This window comes from Brachycentrus maculatus, unplaced genomic scaffold, assembly GCF_059751285.1.
Source record: "Brachycentrus maculatus isolate JH-2025_06_01 unplaced genomic scaffold, ASM5975128v1 h1tg000326l, whole genome shotgun sequence".
Lineage (NCBI taxonomy): Eukaryota > Metazoa > Arthropoda > Insecta > Trichoptera > Brachycentridae > Brachycentrus > Brachycentrus maculatus.
Window position 1 is genome coordinate 2,343,232 of NW_028281075.1, and position 19,389 is coordinate 2,362,620.

The 19,389-nt window shown below is 32.9% G+C and overlaps 1 protein-coding gene across 1 annotated transcript; it reads left to right on the plus strand.

The window, feature by feature from the left end:
* The first annotated feature begins 408 nt into the window (after positions 1-408).
* On the plus strand, positions 409-19,234 carry PolrMT (mitochondrial RNA polymerase). Its single transcript, XM_088268649.1, has 24 exons — positions 409-668; positions 790-906; positions 1,669-2,254; positions 2,539-2,637; positions 3,515-3,695; positions 4,303-4,413; positions 4,558-4,719; positions 4,836-5,165; positions 6,144-6,284; positions 6,371-6,489; positions 6,856-7,024; positions 7,198-7,319; positions 7,844-8,059; positions 9,181-9,330; positions 9,452-9,649; positions 10,559-10,768; positions 12,253-12,407; positions 12,869-13,020; positions 13,535-13,694; positions 13,789-13,918; positions 14,462-14,605; positions 15,479-15,650; positions 16,949-17,040; positions 17,985-19,234. Exons 1-24 carry the CDS (start codon positions 524-526, stop codon positions 18,112-18,114), a joined length of 4,191 nt encoding a protein of 1,396 aa, XP_088124775.1. The 5' UTR covers positions 409-523; the 3' UTR covers positions 18,115-19,234.
* Positions 19,235-19,389: the final 155 nt, after the last annotated feature.

Below are 19,389 nucleotides of genomic sequence, written 5' to 3' on the forward strand. Positions count from 1 at the left end.
CTTTGAAAAATTCTTGTTATGTTAAAATCATCTTAAAATTAATTCACGAGTTTGCTTAAAAATTTAAGAATACCGACTTACGGATATTCATAGAACCATGTTCTTGATATATTCTCGGGATCCGGTATTTATGTATTAAAAATAATGAGTTAAATTTTTATACTGAATAAATAAAAAAAAACTATCATAGAGACCCTTATATTAAACACTATCATTAACATTAGTTGAAGTTGCACAAACGTGCGTGGATATTTGAATACCCCTCTGCGTGGAAACAGAAAATATTTTCAAAAATAACTTATGGCCATCAAATAGAAAAATACGTAGGTACCTATTACCAAATAAACCATAGTTTATGATTCGATTTGTCCATGATTTAAATGTTCTGTCAAAATCGTTTCTATGGTCAATTCGCATGTGATTTTTCGTCTTCGCCCGGAATTTTCCCTTTTGCAAAATAATAACACTGTTTTCCGGCACAAATATTTTATTTGGTGATGTTACAGCCCACCCTGACTCAAAAATGCATCGCTTTATGAACCTCAAAAGTTTTTATCATAGCTGTTTTCAGCCACTTTTGTCTAATTCAAATGCAATTACAATTGATACAAAATTATATTTTACCTCGTGCTCATATTGTCATAATGCGAAAAATCATTTGAAATATGGTATGATTTTTATTATATTTTTTTTAATAACAATTGATAAAAAAAACATGGATGATTCTCTTTTTTGGCTAAAGTTTTTCTTTTAATAAATGAAAAGTTGCATAACCATTTTCTTTTGCAGATTCTCATTTAATAATTAATAAAAGATTTTTAAGTACACGAGAAGCGTTAATTCTCAGATCAACTAGAAAAAAGAAAACTGCAAAAAGCCTTCGTAAATATGTTGAACTCCTTGAAGGTATGTTGTAATTTTTGTTGTTTCTTTCCTTTACAATGTTTATACATTCCTGATCTCTGATTAAATTAAATATTTCATCCTAAAATAAAACAAGTAGATTTTTTGTTGAATCTTGCACATCATATGTTAGTCATCATGATTGACTGATAAAAAAATCATAATTGCTAAATATTGTTTGAATGTAAGTACATCTGTTGCTCTGGACCGATCATATGATACTACTTTATAATGCGGCTAGAGTACTTATCAAGAAGGTAACAATTTAACCCTTGACTGCTTTGCGGTATCTGTTAGACCCCTTGAAAACTAAAATATAGAATATTTTTATGTGTGTTAATATTGACCACCCTACTTCCTAACATTTTTTAAAAACTAGTTTTCATATACGCAAAGGTTTTAATTTGTTAATTTTTGTGCTAGAAAATAAGAATACGAGATTCCCATTTAACAGACACTGCAGAGTTACTAATATTGGATTTCCCCGCGGATTAGAATCCTATTTGATATTTTCATCCCTTTTTGATGTTTTGATTTTTATTATTATTATTTTATAAGTATTAAATTTTTTTAAATATCACATATTTCAGATTATTAAAATTTTCAATGGATTTATATATTTTTTACATTATTTACAGTTACTCAGTTTTTGTTTGTGTAAACCAATTTAAATGTGATGTCCTTTAATCTGGAATTATTTTTTAGGGCTATTAGGCCATATACATATATTTTTCCTAACATGACTTTTTTATATATTTTTTTCAGTCAATGATAAGATCATGACAGAAACGAAAGCATCAGTCACAAAGTTTAAAGCCAAGCATCTTTCTCAATTGACATCGAGTAATGATGTGTCACTTGGCCAGTTGCATAAACTTAAAAAATCCACTAAAAAACTCCTTGCTTCCAAAATAGTAGATGACAAGAAATTTGATGCGGAACTGATGCGGGAAATTGAAGATTCTGTGCTTAAGAAGTATAAAACAACCAGTAGTAATGATTTGGAACAAGACGAAAATGACAGGGCTTTGATATTTATGTCTGAAGAGGTTTATAACCTACAACCGTTTCAAGATAAATATATTATCAAAATGATACAAGATAGTTACGATAAATTCAGACGGGAAACTGTTCGAGATCAGAAAATGAATGATCTTATTTGTGCCATTAACGAAGGTGTTATACAGAATATTGTTCCGGATGAGAAACAAATAACACAAGATACGAATGAAGAATTTATTCAGAAGAGCAAGGGAGCTCATGAGATTTTTCGCGAATATCTGTTAGAATTTAAACAATCAAATTATGAACCTCTGGATATAGATAATTTAAGGAATATTGAAGACCTAGAGTAAGTTTAAGAGTATCTCTTTTAAGTTTAGATGTATCAAAAAACTATTACGTTTAAAAAATATAAACAAACTCATTTTGTATAATAATGCACTTGACTCTCGACTATCCTTATTTTCACCAATCATAGGAGTATTTTTTAAAATATAAAAGAAAATATTTTCTTGAAGCAATATAATTAAGGAAAGTTGATAAACATTTAAGATAAAGCATACATATATAATTTTGTTTACATTTTTTATAAGAAATATGACTTATTTTGTAAATTATTTTGAATAATTGTAGGGCTCGAGGAATTCATATTCCTTGTATTTCGGAATTCACGCAAGAAGCTTTTGTCCAGGAATCCAATGCCTTACACTCCAAGATAAAAAATCTTAAAGGGTAAGTTAGTACTACTTTTCAAAGTCTATTTTAAGTATATTATTCATCTAATACAAAACGGATGGAAAACGTTTTCTGGTTTTAATTCTACCTTATAATAATAATAAATTAATAATAAAACCCTTATCCGCACCCCAATGGTGCATAGGGCACTGCGTCATATAAACGCAGTGTTATCTTGATCGTTTACACATGAAGGAAAGGTAATCAGCCCTCCGCTTCAGGTACCAGTCCAGGGTAATATTGAATAAATATAACAGTGCAAAAATCACTAATATTTATTTGACCCCTTGGGAATCGAACCCGGGACCTCCAGAACGGTAGCCGAGCGTGCTGACCATTACACTACGGAGGCAGACATTCTACCTTAGAAGAATTAACTTCTTAACTTACTAACTTTACATCTAAAAAATCCAGTGTTTCAAAAAGCACTACAAGCATGTTTATATTTACAACATTTTGAGTATGTCCAAATACTTGGTCAAAAATCTGGATTATCTCCTATTGTAGGAGTTATTTTTCATATCGTTGACAACAACACTACTCAATTGTTTTTAATTCTAGGTATAAATTCATTAAACCCGTTTAAAACTTAACGTACAAAAACTTTTCCTCATCTACTCTGAAATACAGCAGGGATGGAACATATCGATGAACCCTCGTTTATGTTTATGAAAGACTCTTAAGTAGCTAGTGATAATACTAACACTAATAATATGTGTAATCTCTTAGCACACTGTCCAAATTTTTTTACGTACATAGTATGTCATTCTGTTTCTATCCTCTTGCGATTAAAATATTTTGGTGTTATTACTGTGCAAACTGTCAAAAAGTTAAATAAACACAATGCAAAATAATGTTATTCACACATTTTCAGCAAATCCTTTCTTGAAAAAACAGAGTCAAAAAAATCGAAGGCTAAGTATAAGAAGGTTTTGACTGACCAAAAAGCAAAACTCAAAATGGAAGAAATAAAAAGCAAAGCCAAATCATATTCACTTAATCAGTTACTTATGGCTCACCTTCAAACATGTGTAGCAGTTGGGTCTTTAAATAAGGTATGTTACTCATAATACTTAAATAATGTTATTGCAATAGAGTTCTCAACTAAATTGTGACAGACTCCACAAATTTGTCTGAACGTCGAACTCAAATTTTAATGGAAGATGGATTTTAAAATTAATTTTGTAAATGTGCAATAAAACTAGGACTTATAGTGTTTTATCTTCGCACACAAACAAACAGGCACAAGTTTGAACGTATTAAAAATATTGTCAAATATTGTTGTTGATTTTAATGTTCTTTAAAAGGAAAACCTAATTTTTGTTCTAAAGTACACAAGTATTAAAAAAAACTGTTTTAAATTAAGTATGCCTACTGATTTAGAGAATAGAATCACATTATACATTTATATATAATTAAACACATACGCCGTGACGCAGTTGGGTACACGCTCGGCTGCGAAACTGGCGTTGCGGGTTCGATCTCCTTTAATTCCAAATTGAAATATTTATTTTAAATTGGTCTGGGTGTTTGTGATGTATTTTTCATATCTACCTTTCCTTTCTTTACTATCCTACCTGTAGATAAGCCTCTAAAATAGAGGCATTGCGGATTATTCCTTTAAAAAAAACCCTGACTGGTTTGTTGTTTTTCTGATTTCAGGTAATTCCAATATTGAATTTTTATAGGAACCGGGCAACCAGGATGAATACTCATCCCACGTTGATTGATGTGCAATTATATAACATAGTTCTACATGGTTTTGCAAAAGAGGTAAGTTTCGATAGGGAACAAAAGTCAAGTATATTTATACATTTCCTTACATTGTTTTTAGTTAAATAAAAACTCAATGAAAGTCGAAATTGATGATTTCTGGTTTTTCATACTGTTTTTAAAATAAATAATTTTTCTTTACAGGGTGATTTTAAAAATGTTTCAACTGTTTTGGAAATAATGAAAAAAGATGCTATAAAGATGAATATCCAATCGTATGCTGCTGTATTTGAATGTGTGTATCTTTCAAATATGAATAACAAATATTCTTGTTTAATTAATATAAAGGATGAAATGTCTTCAAAGGTAAAGGGATTTTAAATATTTCAGCATATAAATCCATCAAATAGATGCAATTTTGTTTAAATATAGATAAAACATGAATAATACTTATACTGAGTATTTTGTTATTGAAATTTTAGGGAATGAAACTTAATGATTTGATTGACGAATGTAAATTCACAAAAGATCAAAAAAAGCATGTCCTTCAAGCAATAAAGTTGATTCAACCGAATTTTGAACCGTCGTACACCATGCCTATAATGAATTACGATGGTCCTTTAGTAAATCATTTAAATCCCAGTGTGCAAAATGAATCTGGCCAGAAGTACACATCGCCTGCGCAGGGTTTGATCAGTTCAAAACAACTAATAGAGAAGGCCAAGAAACAAATTGAAAATGAAATATCTGGAACAGTACAGATTGAGAATATTGCAAACAATGGAAAACCATCTGAAACTATTTTGTATTGTGTAAGTAGAATAAAAAAGTGTATTTTATTAATTTGGCCATTAGTTTTTATGCATTTTTTGTTTGTTGTTACTAGAGGTACTCATAAATAATGTCGTATCGGCCATCTTTCTCACCGGCTCAGCATCAGCAGATAATTGGAAGAAAAAGAACAACATAGCCCATTTCTTAGTGACTGGTGATGAGAAATAGATTTTCCATTCAAATTTAATGAAAAATACAATGGTCAAAATGCGATTAAAATTTTGTTTCAACTCTTTGATGGTCACTGTATTGTAAAAAAGTGTTATTGTGTGTATGGTGGTATTCTAAAGGAATAATTTACTTAGAAAAATTGTCTCAAGGTGTCGGCAGTTTTATACTTTTAACAGTTGGATAGATTGAAAGAAACAGCAATTCAGCATGATAATGTGCAACCTCATGTACCGAAACTGACATGTAAAAAACTCCAGGATCTTGGTTGGGTCACCCTGTTGCGTCCTCCTTACTCGCCAGATATCGCACCATTTGATTTTGTCTTATTTTGTTCAATGCAACCTTTTCTTATAAATTAAAATTTCAATTACATAGAAGAGGTGAATACGGCCCTTTAGACTATTTTCAGTCAAAACTCACTGCATTTTACAAAAAGGGCATCAATGATTTGAAAGAAAGGTGGCAGAAGGTCAAAGATAATATGGGGAATTATTTTGTATAAAGAAAGTTAAGTAAACGTTAAAAAGAAATACATTATTTATGGGTAACCTTAATATTTAGGTACTTTTAATAAGAGCTAGTATTTTTTTCCTTTGCACTTTTTCTGAGTTATTTATAGTTTTCTTGATCCTTAAATTATATATTTAATACTATTTTAACAAAATAAAATGTTATTGATCTATCTTTCACATTGTACATTTTTATCTGTTTATGTGTTTATGTGCCAGATTGATTTTTAGGTTTAAAAAAATATTTAGTTATTTTATTTGTTAATTTTATTTCAGAGAGATAAGCTACAAAAATGGGAAGACGACTGGAAGGAGATTATTAGAAAAACCTTCAATAGAAATTTTAATATATTGAAATCTCAGTCTGCAGCTTCACACAGTGCCTTGAATATTTGCCCGTATCTATCTTCCATTCCGGTACCTCTCACGAATGTTAACAAAAGATCTAAATATATATTTATTGTAGACTTTTACTCCTAACTCGTTGTTTGTGGATATTTTAGGTGGAGGAATTTGTCGACTTGCTTATGCTGGAAATAAGGAAGTTATCAGACGGAAGTGAAACTTACAGTCCTACTGTTCGGTCGCTTCAGAGAGAATTAGGTCATAATGTTTTTTTAAGGTAATTATAAAGCCTTATGTTAGCAATTAATAATATAATTCACATTGTTTAATTGACGCTGAGTTTTTTGCGCTTGATTGGATTTTTGAAGCCATCTTATGAAGTCATTTTACCACCCAATACCAGGCCGCATGGTACTGCGAGCCATTTTACCACTTGATACCAGGACTATTTGTACAAAAAAATCCATCTAAAAATTTTAATGACTTATTTTATACCTAAATATGTATATTTTTTTACTTTTCAGTGTTCATTAGGATATGTAATTTTTTACTTTATAATTTTTCTTGGTATTTAAACAGCGGATATGTACATAAACACTACTACTTATACACAATTGATTTTCATAATATTGCTTTCTTACAGGTATCAAATACACATTAAGCAAAAAAATGGTGTCATGGAAAAAGTGGAAGACACATATTCCAAGTATTGTGACTGGTACATAAATAGGAGTGAAAATGATGAAGAAAAATATAATTCTAGAAGAAAATGGCAACAACTGCTTCAACAAAATAGGGATGGAGCATCAATAGTAAGTTTATGTTTTCATTGTATGGATTTTAAATTACTTCTCAGTTGCATTACATATTACTTGTTACAGGTAATGAGTGGAATATTATGGATATCTAATGATGTCTAACACATTTGGTATATCATTTTTCTTTGAAAATAATGTATTAATAATAATATATATATTTTTTTTAGGACATCATAGAGCATTGCTGGCCAAGTACCATATGTGTAAATGTTGGCAAGTTTTTATACAACATATTAATGAATGATATTAAGGTAGACATAAATGTTTTCAAGAGGAATTCTAAAAAGCCGTAAGTATTTTATCAATATCACATATTTTAAGTGGTTTGATAAATGGGAATTATTTATAGAGTTGCAGTATTCAATTTACATTTTTTAATTTCATTAATTGATTCGACAGTCACTTACTGGTAAAATCTATCCATTTTTAATTAATGTTTTACTTAGTAAATACCACTATTTCTTAAAATCTACTGTGACATGTGTTTCTTTGAAAATGATGCGGAATGCATCGAAACACGTGTCATAGTAGATTTTAAGAGTAGGTGCTATTTACTAAATAAAACGTTAGTTAAAAATTAAATTTTTTAGTTTGTTTTTTGGATATAATGTTAATATATAATAATAACTGTCAATATATATATATATTTATATATATATATATATATATATATATATATATATATATATATATATATATATATACATATATATATATATATATATATATATATATATATATATATATATATATATATATATATATATATATATATATAATTTTTGTGACAAAGTGTTAATTGAAAATGTTCAGGAAATACATGCCTGCCTTGTACAACGTGTACCGCGGGCAGGGTTACCGTATCCACTCGGAGCTGAAGCCGCACCCGCTGCTGGTGCGCCTGGTGCGGGAGTCCTGTCCGCAACACCTTCGCCTGCCTGCCGCCCTTGTACCCTCGCTGTGCCCGCCCCTGCCCTGGTCCGACCACTCCCACGGCGGCTACCTGCTCACCGAGACTCAACTCATGAGGTGAACGCTTTGTTCCGCACCCCTCTCAAACAAGGCTCACTAATTGTGTTTGGCATTTAACCCTTTCCGGTCTCCCAAAAAAAAACTTTCCACCAGGTCCACAACAGATTTACAGTATTTCAAGAAAACATAATTTTTTCATTTAAAAAAATATAAACTCGATTTGTAGTAAAAATTAGTTTTATTTTTGAAATGTACATAGTGATGGCCTTATTATCTTTATTTTATAATTTTTTATTAGAAAAACCCCGAAAATCACCAACTAAACTCATCAAGAATTCTTGGACGACAGACGGCTTTTGAATTTCTTCTGATGTTCTAGTGGGTTGAATATCCTTAAATATCGCTAATAATTTCCTTATTGATAATAGTTATTCACGCATGCACGGAGCAAGTGTAACTGACAGTTACTAACTGTTAAATGCGAATTGATGTTGGGCGACCATTCAGCGCCGTGTGAGCCGAGCCAGCATCTCTAAAACTACCCTTTTGTATCCCTTCAGTGTTTTGTATTCCTTTTGTAGTTACTCATTCAAATGGGCGAAAATCATTTGTCCTCTGCTCCACATACTGTTGTAATAGATACACGAATGAAAAAAATGTGAGCTTGCATTTTAACTTAATAATAAAAAAAATGCATAAGAGATGCAAAGCCGGACCAGGTCCATATACCGTGGGCATGTAAACATGCTGTGGAGTCCTATCAGAACTGTTTGTACCATTTTGGTTGAAAATCTTTATAGTGATATCTTGTGAATTCATCAATATCAAATCTTCAATTAGCGAGAAGAGTGACTAATTAGTTCACAAAGTAATATGTCTGAAATGTGAAGTCATTTTATACCTGTCATGAAAAAATATACTTTTAGTCCATAATTTATGATTGTTTCGGTGTTTCTGTTTTTTTTTACCCCTGTGGACCCAGATGGTGAATAGGGCATCACATTGGATCGAGGCAATGTTAACTTGATCGCTAATTACATTTAATGCAAGGTGATCAGTCCTACGCTCAAAATTTTTGAATATAGAAATGGAATATATTTGATGAATTAGATCTACTGTTAATAGGATTTACGTATTGATGATGAATAGGTTTTATTCAATTACTATTTATAATATAGGGCAGTAGTGGGGAGTAGTCAACAGAAGGAGAGGTTGGAGGAAGCTCCGCCTTCTGCTCTTCTTCCTGCACTGGACTGCCTGAACCAGCTGGGGACTGTGCCGTGGTGTATCAATCGACCCGTGTTAGATGTTCTTATTCAAGTCTTCAGGTTAGTCGATTGTTTCTGTATTTTCAAATTATACATTTCTATTTACCTATCTGAAATACAGTAGCATTAAAGTGAGTAATTACTATGTGGAATTATATAATTATATACTCTTGTCCTCCAGGTCCGGGGGGTCCCGCGACCTGAAGGTGGCACAGGCAGCGAGCGCGGCGCCGCGCCCCCCGCCGCTGAATGCATCCCTATCCCGGCGCGAGCGCGCCCTCGCCCACCGCACGCGAGCGCTGCTCACTCGCCAGCGCCAGGAGATGCACTCCCTCTGGTGCGACTCCCTCTACAAGCTGTCCCTGGCCAATCACTACAGGTGAATTCTTGCTATCATCTGCACCCCTGATCCCCTTCTATAGAGAAGCCAAGATGATTAGTCCAGATTCTCGGATGTAGGAGTAAATAACATTGCGATGTGAGTCACGGAAATAGATGAGAAATCGTAGTATGTAAGCGAAAAGGAACCGTTTAAACCAGGCCTGGCCAACCCAAATTGCACCCTGGGCCGCATCGATGACCTAATATTTTCCTAAGGGCCGCCTATATACAGTAATAATTTTAAAAAAATACAATTAATTTCATTCTTATTGATTTTTTTAAGTATTATTAATAATTTGAATGCAGAGGTAATCAGAAAGTACAAGCAGGGTAATTGTAAAAAAAAAACATTACTACAACTAGATGTGAGAAGAAAAAACACATTGAACCAACAAATAATATATCTGTATAGTAATAAACGATTTTATCAATTTAAACAATCAAAATTTTTAATTAGGACACACAAATCAAACAATATTACCAATTTTATTTGAAATAAGGCTAATTTATCAATGGCCACTTGGTGCGAGATTTGAGTTTCTTTTCACCAGAATATGTGCATTTCATGTAATTACAGAAACTTGATTGTTTTTAATAACTTAAATATGATATAAATATATTCTGAAGGTATTTAATCTTCACATTCGTTTGAAAATGCCATAACTACGCGAAACAATTGTCACAATTTAAATTTTTATGTGTTTTTTAACAATAAAATACACTTCAATTATAAAAAAAAATCTTAATAGATTCAAAAAATCTGTGTTTGATTTAACAATTAATACATAAATTAAAATGCAGTTCTACAAATTAAAGTACCCGGTATTTAAAAAAAATATATTCTGTATAAATATAGACCGTGGGCCGCGGGTTGGTCACCCTTGGTTTAACCTGTACATGTTTCCAGGGACGACATATTCTGGTTGCCCCACAACATGGACTTCCGCGGTCGCGTGTACCCCGTGAACCCGCACCTGTCGCACTTGGGGGCGGACGGGTCGCGGGCGGTGCTGCTGTTTGCTCGCGGACAGGCGCTCGGCCCCCGCGGACTGGACTGGCTCAAGCTGCACTGCATTAACCTCACGGGCACAATGAAGAGAGACAGCGTGGATGAAAGGTAATCTTCACTTGATCAATTGATACATTCTCTAAGCGATACTTTTAAAAATCGTACGAGTCTTTCTAAGGTTCTTCGCCGTATGGTTTCTACTATTTAAGTATGATAAAAAAACAATACATTATTTTTTTGAGGGTCAAACCAGAATTAACAATAAAAGTATTTTTTTTTTAACAACAAGGGTTTACCTAAGAAAATTATACCCAATAAATAATAATAAATATGTGTTTCTTTCGTAAATATCAGTTTGTATATATATATAGTCATCATTTTGACAAGGCACAAAATTAATCTATAGGGTCCGCCATCTAAAGTTTTTTTTTTCAACTAGTGCTTATTTCGTGAATGGTAACACTTAGCTCATGTCTGATTTGACAGATAATTAGTTTTATCCTTCCGCTGAGCGAATATGGTTGTGTATACGCTTGAACAACGCTGGGAAATATTGCGACATTACTTTGAAAATCATGGTAATGTTGCAGAATGTGTGCGAAAATTGCGTACGGTTTTTGGAAGAAGAGAAGCACCGTCAGCTCCGTATGTTCGTTATCTTGTGAAAAAAGTGAAAGAAACTGGCATCCTCATCGATAAACCAAAGCGTGAAAAGCCAAAAACAGTGCGTACACCCGAGAATATCGATGTTGTGGCAGAAAGTGTGCGTGAAGCGCCATCAACATCAATTCACCGTCGTTCTCAACAATTGAACATTTCGGAGACATCATTGAGACGAATTTTGCATAAAGACCTTGGTATGACGCCATACAAAGTCCAATTGGTTCAGGAGTTGAAGCCAACTGACCATCCAATGCGTTTTCGCTTCGCTGAGTGGGCCTGCGATCGACTTACAGAAGATGCCGATTTTGCCAAAAAAATCATCTTTTCGGATGAAGCTCATTTTGATCTTGGCGGGTATGTAAACAAGCAAAATTGTCGTATTTGGGGCACAGAAAACCCGCACGCATACATTGAAAAGCCGGTACACCCAAAACGAGTCACTGTTTGGTGCGGATTTTGGTCCAGAGGCATAATTGGGCCATTTTTCTTTGAAAATGAGCAAGGAGTGGCCGTTACAGTCAATGGCGATCGTTATCGGGCCATGTTGAACGGATTTTTGTTCACAAAAATTGAAGAGGAGGATATTGGCAACATTTGGTTTCAACAGGACGGCGCTACGTGCCACACAGCCGAAGCTAGTTAGTTTTTTTTTTATAGCATTTTCAAAAAAAAAAAGTTATTTGGCGGACCCTTTATAAGTAATCGTTTGATTTGGATATTTCTCAGCTATTCAGAGAGCTAGAGACCATTGAAAGTGAAGATAAATTAAAGCATTAATTAGTGATTAAAAATCAATGGATAGGTGGTAATATTAAAATTCGTAGTTATTTTGAACTGAGATCTACACTCGAGTAGAACTTGTAAGTAGAAACATAAAAAAAAAAAATTCTTTATTTTTCTAAAATGAGGGTTGAATTTTGTCACCTTAGGCTGAAACAAGCAAACAAAGAAATGGAAAATATCTTGGATTCGGCAGACAGGCCCCTGGAGGGGCAGCGCTGGTGGGCGCAGTCAGAGAAGCCCTGGCAGACCCTCGCCTGCTGCATGGAGATAGCCCGCGCATCTCGCTCACCCAATCCAGAAGGTATCATATCATAATAATATGAGGATTCTTTTATTTTTTCAGTAATGCGATGAAACCTCTATTTTAAAATTTAAGTAGGCTATGAATATAGGGGTATAAATTTTTAATGGACAGGAAAATATAAGTATATATATTTTTTCACCATCATACAAATAATGTAGCTATAATTTCAAAATATTAATCATGTACTTCTTAGTGAATCTGATTTTTTTAATAGTAAATCATTCATATTTAATATGATTAAATTACTTTACATAAATAATAATGATTTTTATTTGTATTAAAAAAGTGGAAACCAAAAACGAGCAAAAAAATTGTGGAAACAGTAATTAGATGGTAACAGCACTTAGTGATTTATCTGATGCTTGATCGTTTGGCAAACAAATAAAAAATGATAATTTCTGTTGAATTTGGATGTTGGTGAATTTGGCGGAAAATCTTAATGTGTGATTGGTTTCCAGAGTACATAAGCCACTTCCCCGTGCACCAGGACGGGTCGTGCAACGGGCTGCAGCACTATGCGGCGCTGGGCGGCGACACGGCGGGGGCGCACAGTGTCAACCTCGCCCCTGCCCCCGAGCCGCAGGACGTCTACAGCGCCGTCGTCGCTCTGGTAATTACCTTCCGCTCTTCTCCAAATTATCCCACTATTCAGACTGTTGTTAGTCTCTTTCAGTTACCTACTATGCAGAGCTAAGTAGTGGAATATAATGATAATATTAATACACTAAGGGCGGGAAAGTCATTTCTACCCATTCGGTCGATTGATACTTAAGGACGGGAAGTGTATTTTTACCTTCTTGGCTGGCCTAATTTCAAAGTCAGAAAAGAAGGTATTATGTAATGTTTTTATATGAATATTATGTACCAATCTCTTTGGTAAGGTCTAAACCATATGTACACAATTATGAAATCCCGTCACCAGCGGTCCGCAGGCGTAAAAAAAACTCCCATCCGAAATGTATTCAAATATCTTTTCCAGCATGACCAAGTACTGCCTGCAATACTTGTTCAGCCTATTTTTATAAACTTTTTGTCAGTTATTTTTTTCTGTCAATATAAATTAGAATTGCCAGTTGATTTATTAGTTGTGTTTGTGAAGTTCATCTTAAATAAAAATTTAATAGGTTGAAGCGAGCCGAGCGCGAGATGCCGCTGAAGGAATAGTAGTGGCCAAGTCTCTGGAAGGATTCATCAAGAGAAAAGTTATCAAACAAACTGTCATGACAACCGTTTATGGAGTTACGAGATTTGGAGCCAGACTGCAGATTGCCAAACAGTTGAAAGGTATGTAATTATGTATTTCCATAAATTAAAATATATCTGATACCTTAGGTTGCCCTAACGTTTTTGTTACGTGTTTTTTGATTTATCATTCCAGATCTAGATAACTTCCCAAAAGAACAAGTATGGAGTGCATCAACCTATCTAACTACTAAAACATTTGAAAGCCTTAGAGAGATGTTTACGTCAACTAAAGAAATCCAAGACTGGTTCACGGAGTGCGCTAAGTAAGTGTAATATTGATTTCAATTTAAAACTTAACTATTCAGCGAGAGGTAGCGCAAGTCTGTTTTTCAATAGGGTGATTTAATTTCTGTTATTTATTAGCAAAATAGTTTCTACTATTATTGAAAGGATTAAGCTAAAGTCATTAAAATTCCCACCATTATATCAAAATCGTATACAAAATTTAGTCTAGCTGCAACTACTGCGCCTACTGCTTGACTTATGGTTTGTATACCTATTTTTACCAAACTAAATGTTTTATTGAAACCAATGTTTCTGGATCCTGTTCTTAGTACTAGGCCCAGGAACTGATCGGAGTGAGGCCTTTTTTTCAATTTTATTTGCACCGGCACCAGCTTATCATATGCATAATGATGCAATATGTCGCTAACATTAACTTTTTTCAGGAGTGAGTGTTGTGAATGAAATAGATGTTTATAAATGCAAAGAAATTTTGAGAGTATGTTGAGTACAATGTCTTTTGAGTGATTGTATTCTGTTGCTGCTACAATATTTTAAACATGAAATGAATAATTTAATTTCAGGGTGATATCAGGTTTCTGTGGTGAAAAAGTGGAGTGGGTTACGCCCCTGGGGCTTCCAGTAGTGCAACCGTATCATAAAGTATCTAAAGGATATTGTAGCAATAAAGATAATATCCTAGAATATGCATCTTATGACCAGTATGAGTAAGTTTATAATACTTTAAACTTTAGTAAATGTAATAAATAAAAATATTCAATGCAATAAGACACCTTCTGTCATATAAGCTACTGTTAATCCTTTAATCATCAAGTAACCACGGTAGGAATATACATAGTAAACTCTCTGATTTTTTCCCAATTCTTTCCATATTTTTATTATAAACTAAAAAAAAATTGCAGCATTTTTAAGTTCTCCGCGTAATCACTTATCAACATTGTCTCATCTCATATATGTACATCTAGCGCTGGACTTTTTTTTTTTGCGAGTGTCCAGATGTACTTTCTTTTGTACGATTGTTGACATTCGAGGAACCAATCTCGCACAATTTTTTGTCATCTCCAAAACTATGTGTTGGACAATTGATACAATATACATATGTACCTACTTCTTCAGTCTATCTGACGGTTATCCTCCTTTTATCTGCCACTATATTTTGGATATTTTTCCCGTTTGCAGTGGTCAAAGGAGGACCTTTTCTATGTTCATCTTTACATGAAGTTCTGCCCTACTTGAATTCTACCTTTTTATTTTGTCATATGACACTGCAGACTCCCGAAAGGTGCTTAACTACTCTCGGTGGATTTGAGTAGGAGAAGGAACCCTTTTACTAAAAAAAAAACTTTTTGTACAATTTTGCTCACCCATTTTAGCACTCAATAGCATTTGTAATGGTCAGCCCCCTGTTGTAACTAAACTGCGCAAGGTTTCAATTTTTGCTTGGTACTTTACACATTGCATATTAGGCCACGTAATGCATACAATACACATCAGCTCAAGTGAACAACTTGAAGCTGGTCAGGAGTGGAGGATATCAGTCAACACCCATATTTTAGAATACTTGTATTGTTTATTTCCAGGAAACCTTGTGTTATAAAACAGAAGAATGCATTTCCTCCAAATTTCATTCACTCACTGGATTCCACTCACATGATGCTGACTTCGCTGAACTGTGAAGTGAGAGATATTACATTTGTATCAGTCCATGACTGTTTCTGGACGCACGCCTCTACTGTTAACTTGATGAACCAGGTTTGTGGCTTACTGCTGCCATCATTATACATATTAATTATTATACCTAAGACAGCGTCGGCATAGATTGTTTCACATTCCTATACACAGGACCAACCTGCCGATGGTTATGCCTGTAGGAAGAGCTACCGCTATGTTGAACAATATCACATTGGATATTGATCTGTTCCATGTGTCCGAAGGAGTTTTCCGAAGCGAGATTCTTCTACACATTTAACAAGAGTCTTCTTGCGTAATTTTTAATTTGTTTTTTTTTTTAATGTATACGCCTTAAATGTTTGTTTGTAATGTATATATTAATTATTGAATAAATTGAATCGAATTGAATATTACACTTTCACAATATTGTACATATTTAGGTGTTTTACGCTGTCGTTTATCGAAATAAATCTCATAGCTTAACTTATAATATATACTTTATAAAATGTATATATTTAGATTACTAAGGAGATTAAAAATTGTCCACATTTATTTTTTTCCAATTCACTAATGCAGGAACAAGTATATGAAGACATAAATGTTTCTACACATAATTTTCTTGCTTTTTGATGCATTTCCATAGTACTAGAGGTGGATAAAATCCGCATCAGTAGATTCATTCAACAAGACCGGATCAATGGGATGAAAAATCTTTCGTCAGATGAGGAGGTTGGATTACTGAGGACTCACTGATTCAAGGATTCACTAAAAATTGTGAAGCGAGAAGCTAATAAAAAGTTGCTAGGTAATTTTAGTGCCATGAAACTCTATTTTACTTAATATTTTTCCTAGTGACCTTCTTTATTTAGCTCCCGGTCCACAATTAATCAGTGTATCCATGAAACAGTGATTGAGAAAACTAGACAACGGGTTAGCGTTAGTGAACGAGATTCACAAAAATTTGGGATCCGGTAACTCAACAAATGTAAATGGGCTGCCATTAAGATCCAGCCATTCACAAATGTAGTGTCTACTTTGTAGTGTGTTCAAAATATATCGTGAACTTTAGCTTCCATAGCTTATAGACTCTGACCCCCTTCCATTCAGGAAATCAGATGGTTTTTTTTTTCATTCACACTGTTAGTGTAGTGGCCGTGTTTACACTATCACAGCAGCAAGGAAAATGACGGGATTAGATAATCAAATTCGATCACATAGTCACATAACTGCATCAAATATGACCACCTCTAAGCATCCGCACACAGAAGTAGTGAGACAAACCCAAAGATGTGTTATGGAAAATAATTATTTATGTATTTGTACATAAATATATTTTTGTAATGTTTACTTTTAATGATATGCATATCTTTTCATTTTAGGTATGCCGTGAACAATTTGTGGCTCTTCATTCCCAACCAATATTGGAAAATTTATCTGAATATTTTGTCAAAAAATATGGTTTTATATCAGAGTAAGTACTTTTTAATAATAAAAAATCCATTTAATTTTTTCTCATAATGTTCAATATATAATAGAAAAAAATGTTTTATTTATCTTTTAATTATTTATTGGGCTGGAAACTAAGTTATTGCGAATTTCACTTACAGGTTTTTACATGCGTTTTTATGCATATATATATGTACATATAAAATTTTTATTACTTGGTTAAAACTATTATTAAAACTGTATTACTTGGTATAAAACATTCAGTATCAAGGTTGCTTTGATCTGCTAAATAGTGGAGCTTGGATGGGATATTATTCCATCGTTACCTCATCCATTAAAGTGCCGACTTCAATTTACTATTCATTCCAATTGTTTTAAAATATCTTAAATGGGAACGAATTCAATGATGACAATGATGTGAAAATTCAGTTAAAAAAAGTTTCTTGCTCTTCAAAATTAAGAGTTTTATGAAAAAAGGATAATGATACTACCTAAAAAATGGCAAAAGGTTATATATAATAATGGACGTTATATTCGAGATTAAAGTTGTCCTATGTATGGAAGGCATCAGGTTCGCACCGCCTAGGAGGACCACTGCTGACAATTCGTCGGCAGTTCTCGTCAGAACTTCGGGATGTGGATCTGACTTGGGAGGATGCAAGGGAGCTGCTGACAGCCGACAGAAAAGCCTGGAGACAGTTTGTGGACTCCATATGCTCCACCTAAGGAGCGGATATGGTTTAATATGTATGGAAATGAGGTATTTTCTTTTCCTTGAAAAATCTGCATCGACTTAGTTTCCAAGCCAATAAATAAGCTACCAAAAGTGTTGCTACTGGTAATCCAACCATCGCATAAACGAAAAGAATAAGCTACCAATACTATCCTAGGTTTTGATTGTGCTGTATTTAAAAAAAAATACTGGTATATATTTCAAATTCTATTATTAATAATAACAAAAAATTTCAGAAACATTGGTGCCAAGAAACAGACAGCAGATGCGTCGCAAAGAAAATTTATTGAACTGTTTCAACAGTTGCCGCAAAAAGGTGATTTTGATCTTCAAAATGTGCTTAAATCAGTGTATTTCTTCAGTTGAAGTGTGTCAAAATCTACATCCCAGAAATTAAATTCCCTTCCTCATAATATGTATATTATTATTTTTGAATGTTATTTCTGGAATTTGAAAGACTGATAAGAATTTGAATGTTAAATCTGTTTTCTTGACTACCTTTAAAATTTTTATTTAAATAAATTTATGTCATGATCATTTAACAGGTAACAATAAATTTTATAATTTTTATAAAAAAAAACACTCGATGCTTGTAAGATTGAGTTAAAAAACTTCTAATATCAGTTCTAATCTAAAAAAATAAATGTTAACGCTCATTTAAAATTTAACCAAATCCATGTTTGTATTGCGACAAAAATATGTATAGCAAATATTAAATTGTTTACTTTGGCGAAGAGCATTATTTTTTAAACCGCCTTATGTATATAGTTTGATATCTCTATTAATACACCATTAAATAATGTAATTGAATACAGCTGGTAAGTTTAAACCAGAAATATATGTTATTTACTGTTCTGTCGCATGCCAAATCAGTTATAAAATGGATTTGGCAACTTTGCAGATTATTTGTTACTACGGTAGTGTTGCTTTTAGTCTGATTAGGTTCGACCCTCATTCTGACACAACTGAATTTCTATTTTCAAACACAAGCTACATAGGCTTACCTAAATATATTATTCAATTGAAATATTTGTGTGCCTTATAATTATATGTATATATATATATATATCGTAGTCGTACAGGAGAAAGTGACCAAGTGCATTTGTTTACAAAAACGTGATCATTGACTATTTGATATCTAACTAGCTGAATATTGCTCTGAAAAAATCCCAAAGCGATTTTAAACATGGAAGTATAATATATTGACTTGTTAAAAATGACAAACTGCATTGATGTTTATTTTCTTGCCAAACAAAAGTGACTTAAATGGCCATCCTGAACTATTTATATTTTGTTAGTTGGTCACTTTCTCCTGTACGACTACGATATATAAATTCCTTGTGATGTTGCCTAACCATATTTGATATAGAAGGCACTGAACCAAATATATTCATTATTATTATTTTTTGTAATTTCTTTTCTGTGATAAAAAATTTAATGAATATTTTCAGGATTTAATTCTGTTCAAAAATAAATTTACTATAAAATTGAATCATCTTTTAATTTTTATTAATAAATAATGCTATATGTTTGTAATGTTGATGTATAGTATACTATCTTTTAGATTCATAATGTAATTTAGAATAGCACACTGCCCCCTCAATAAAGAAATAAATTTAATTTCCGGGATAGCTACTAAGT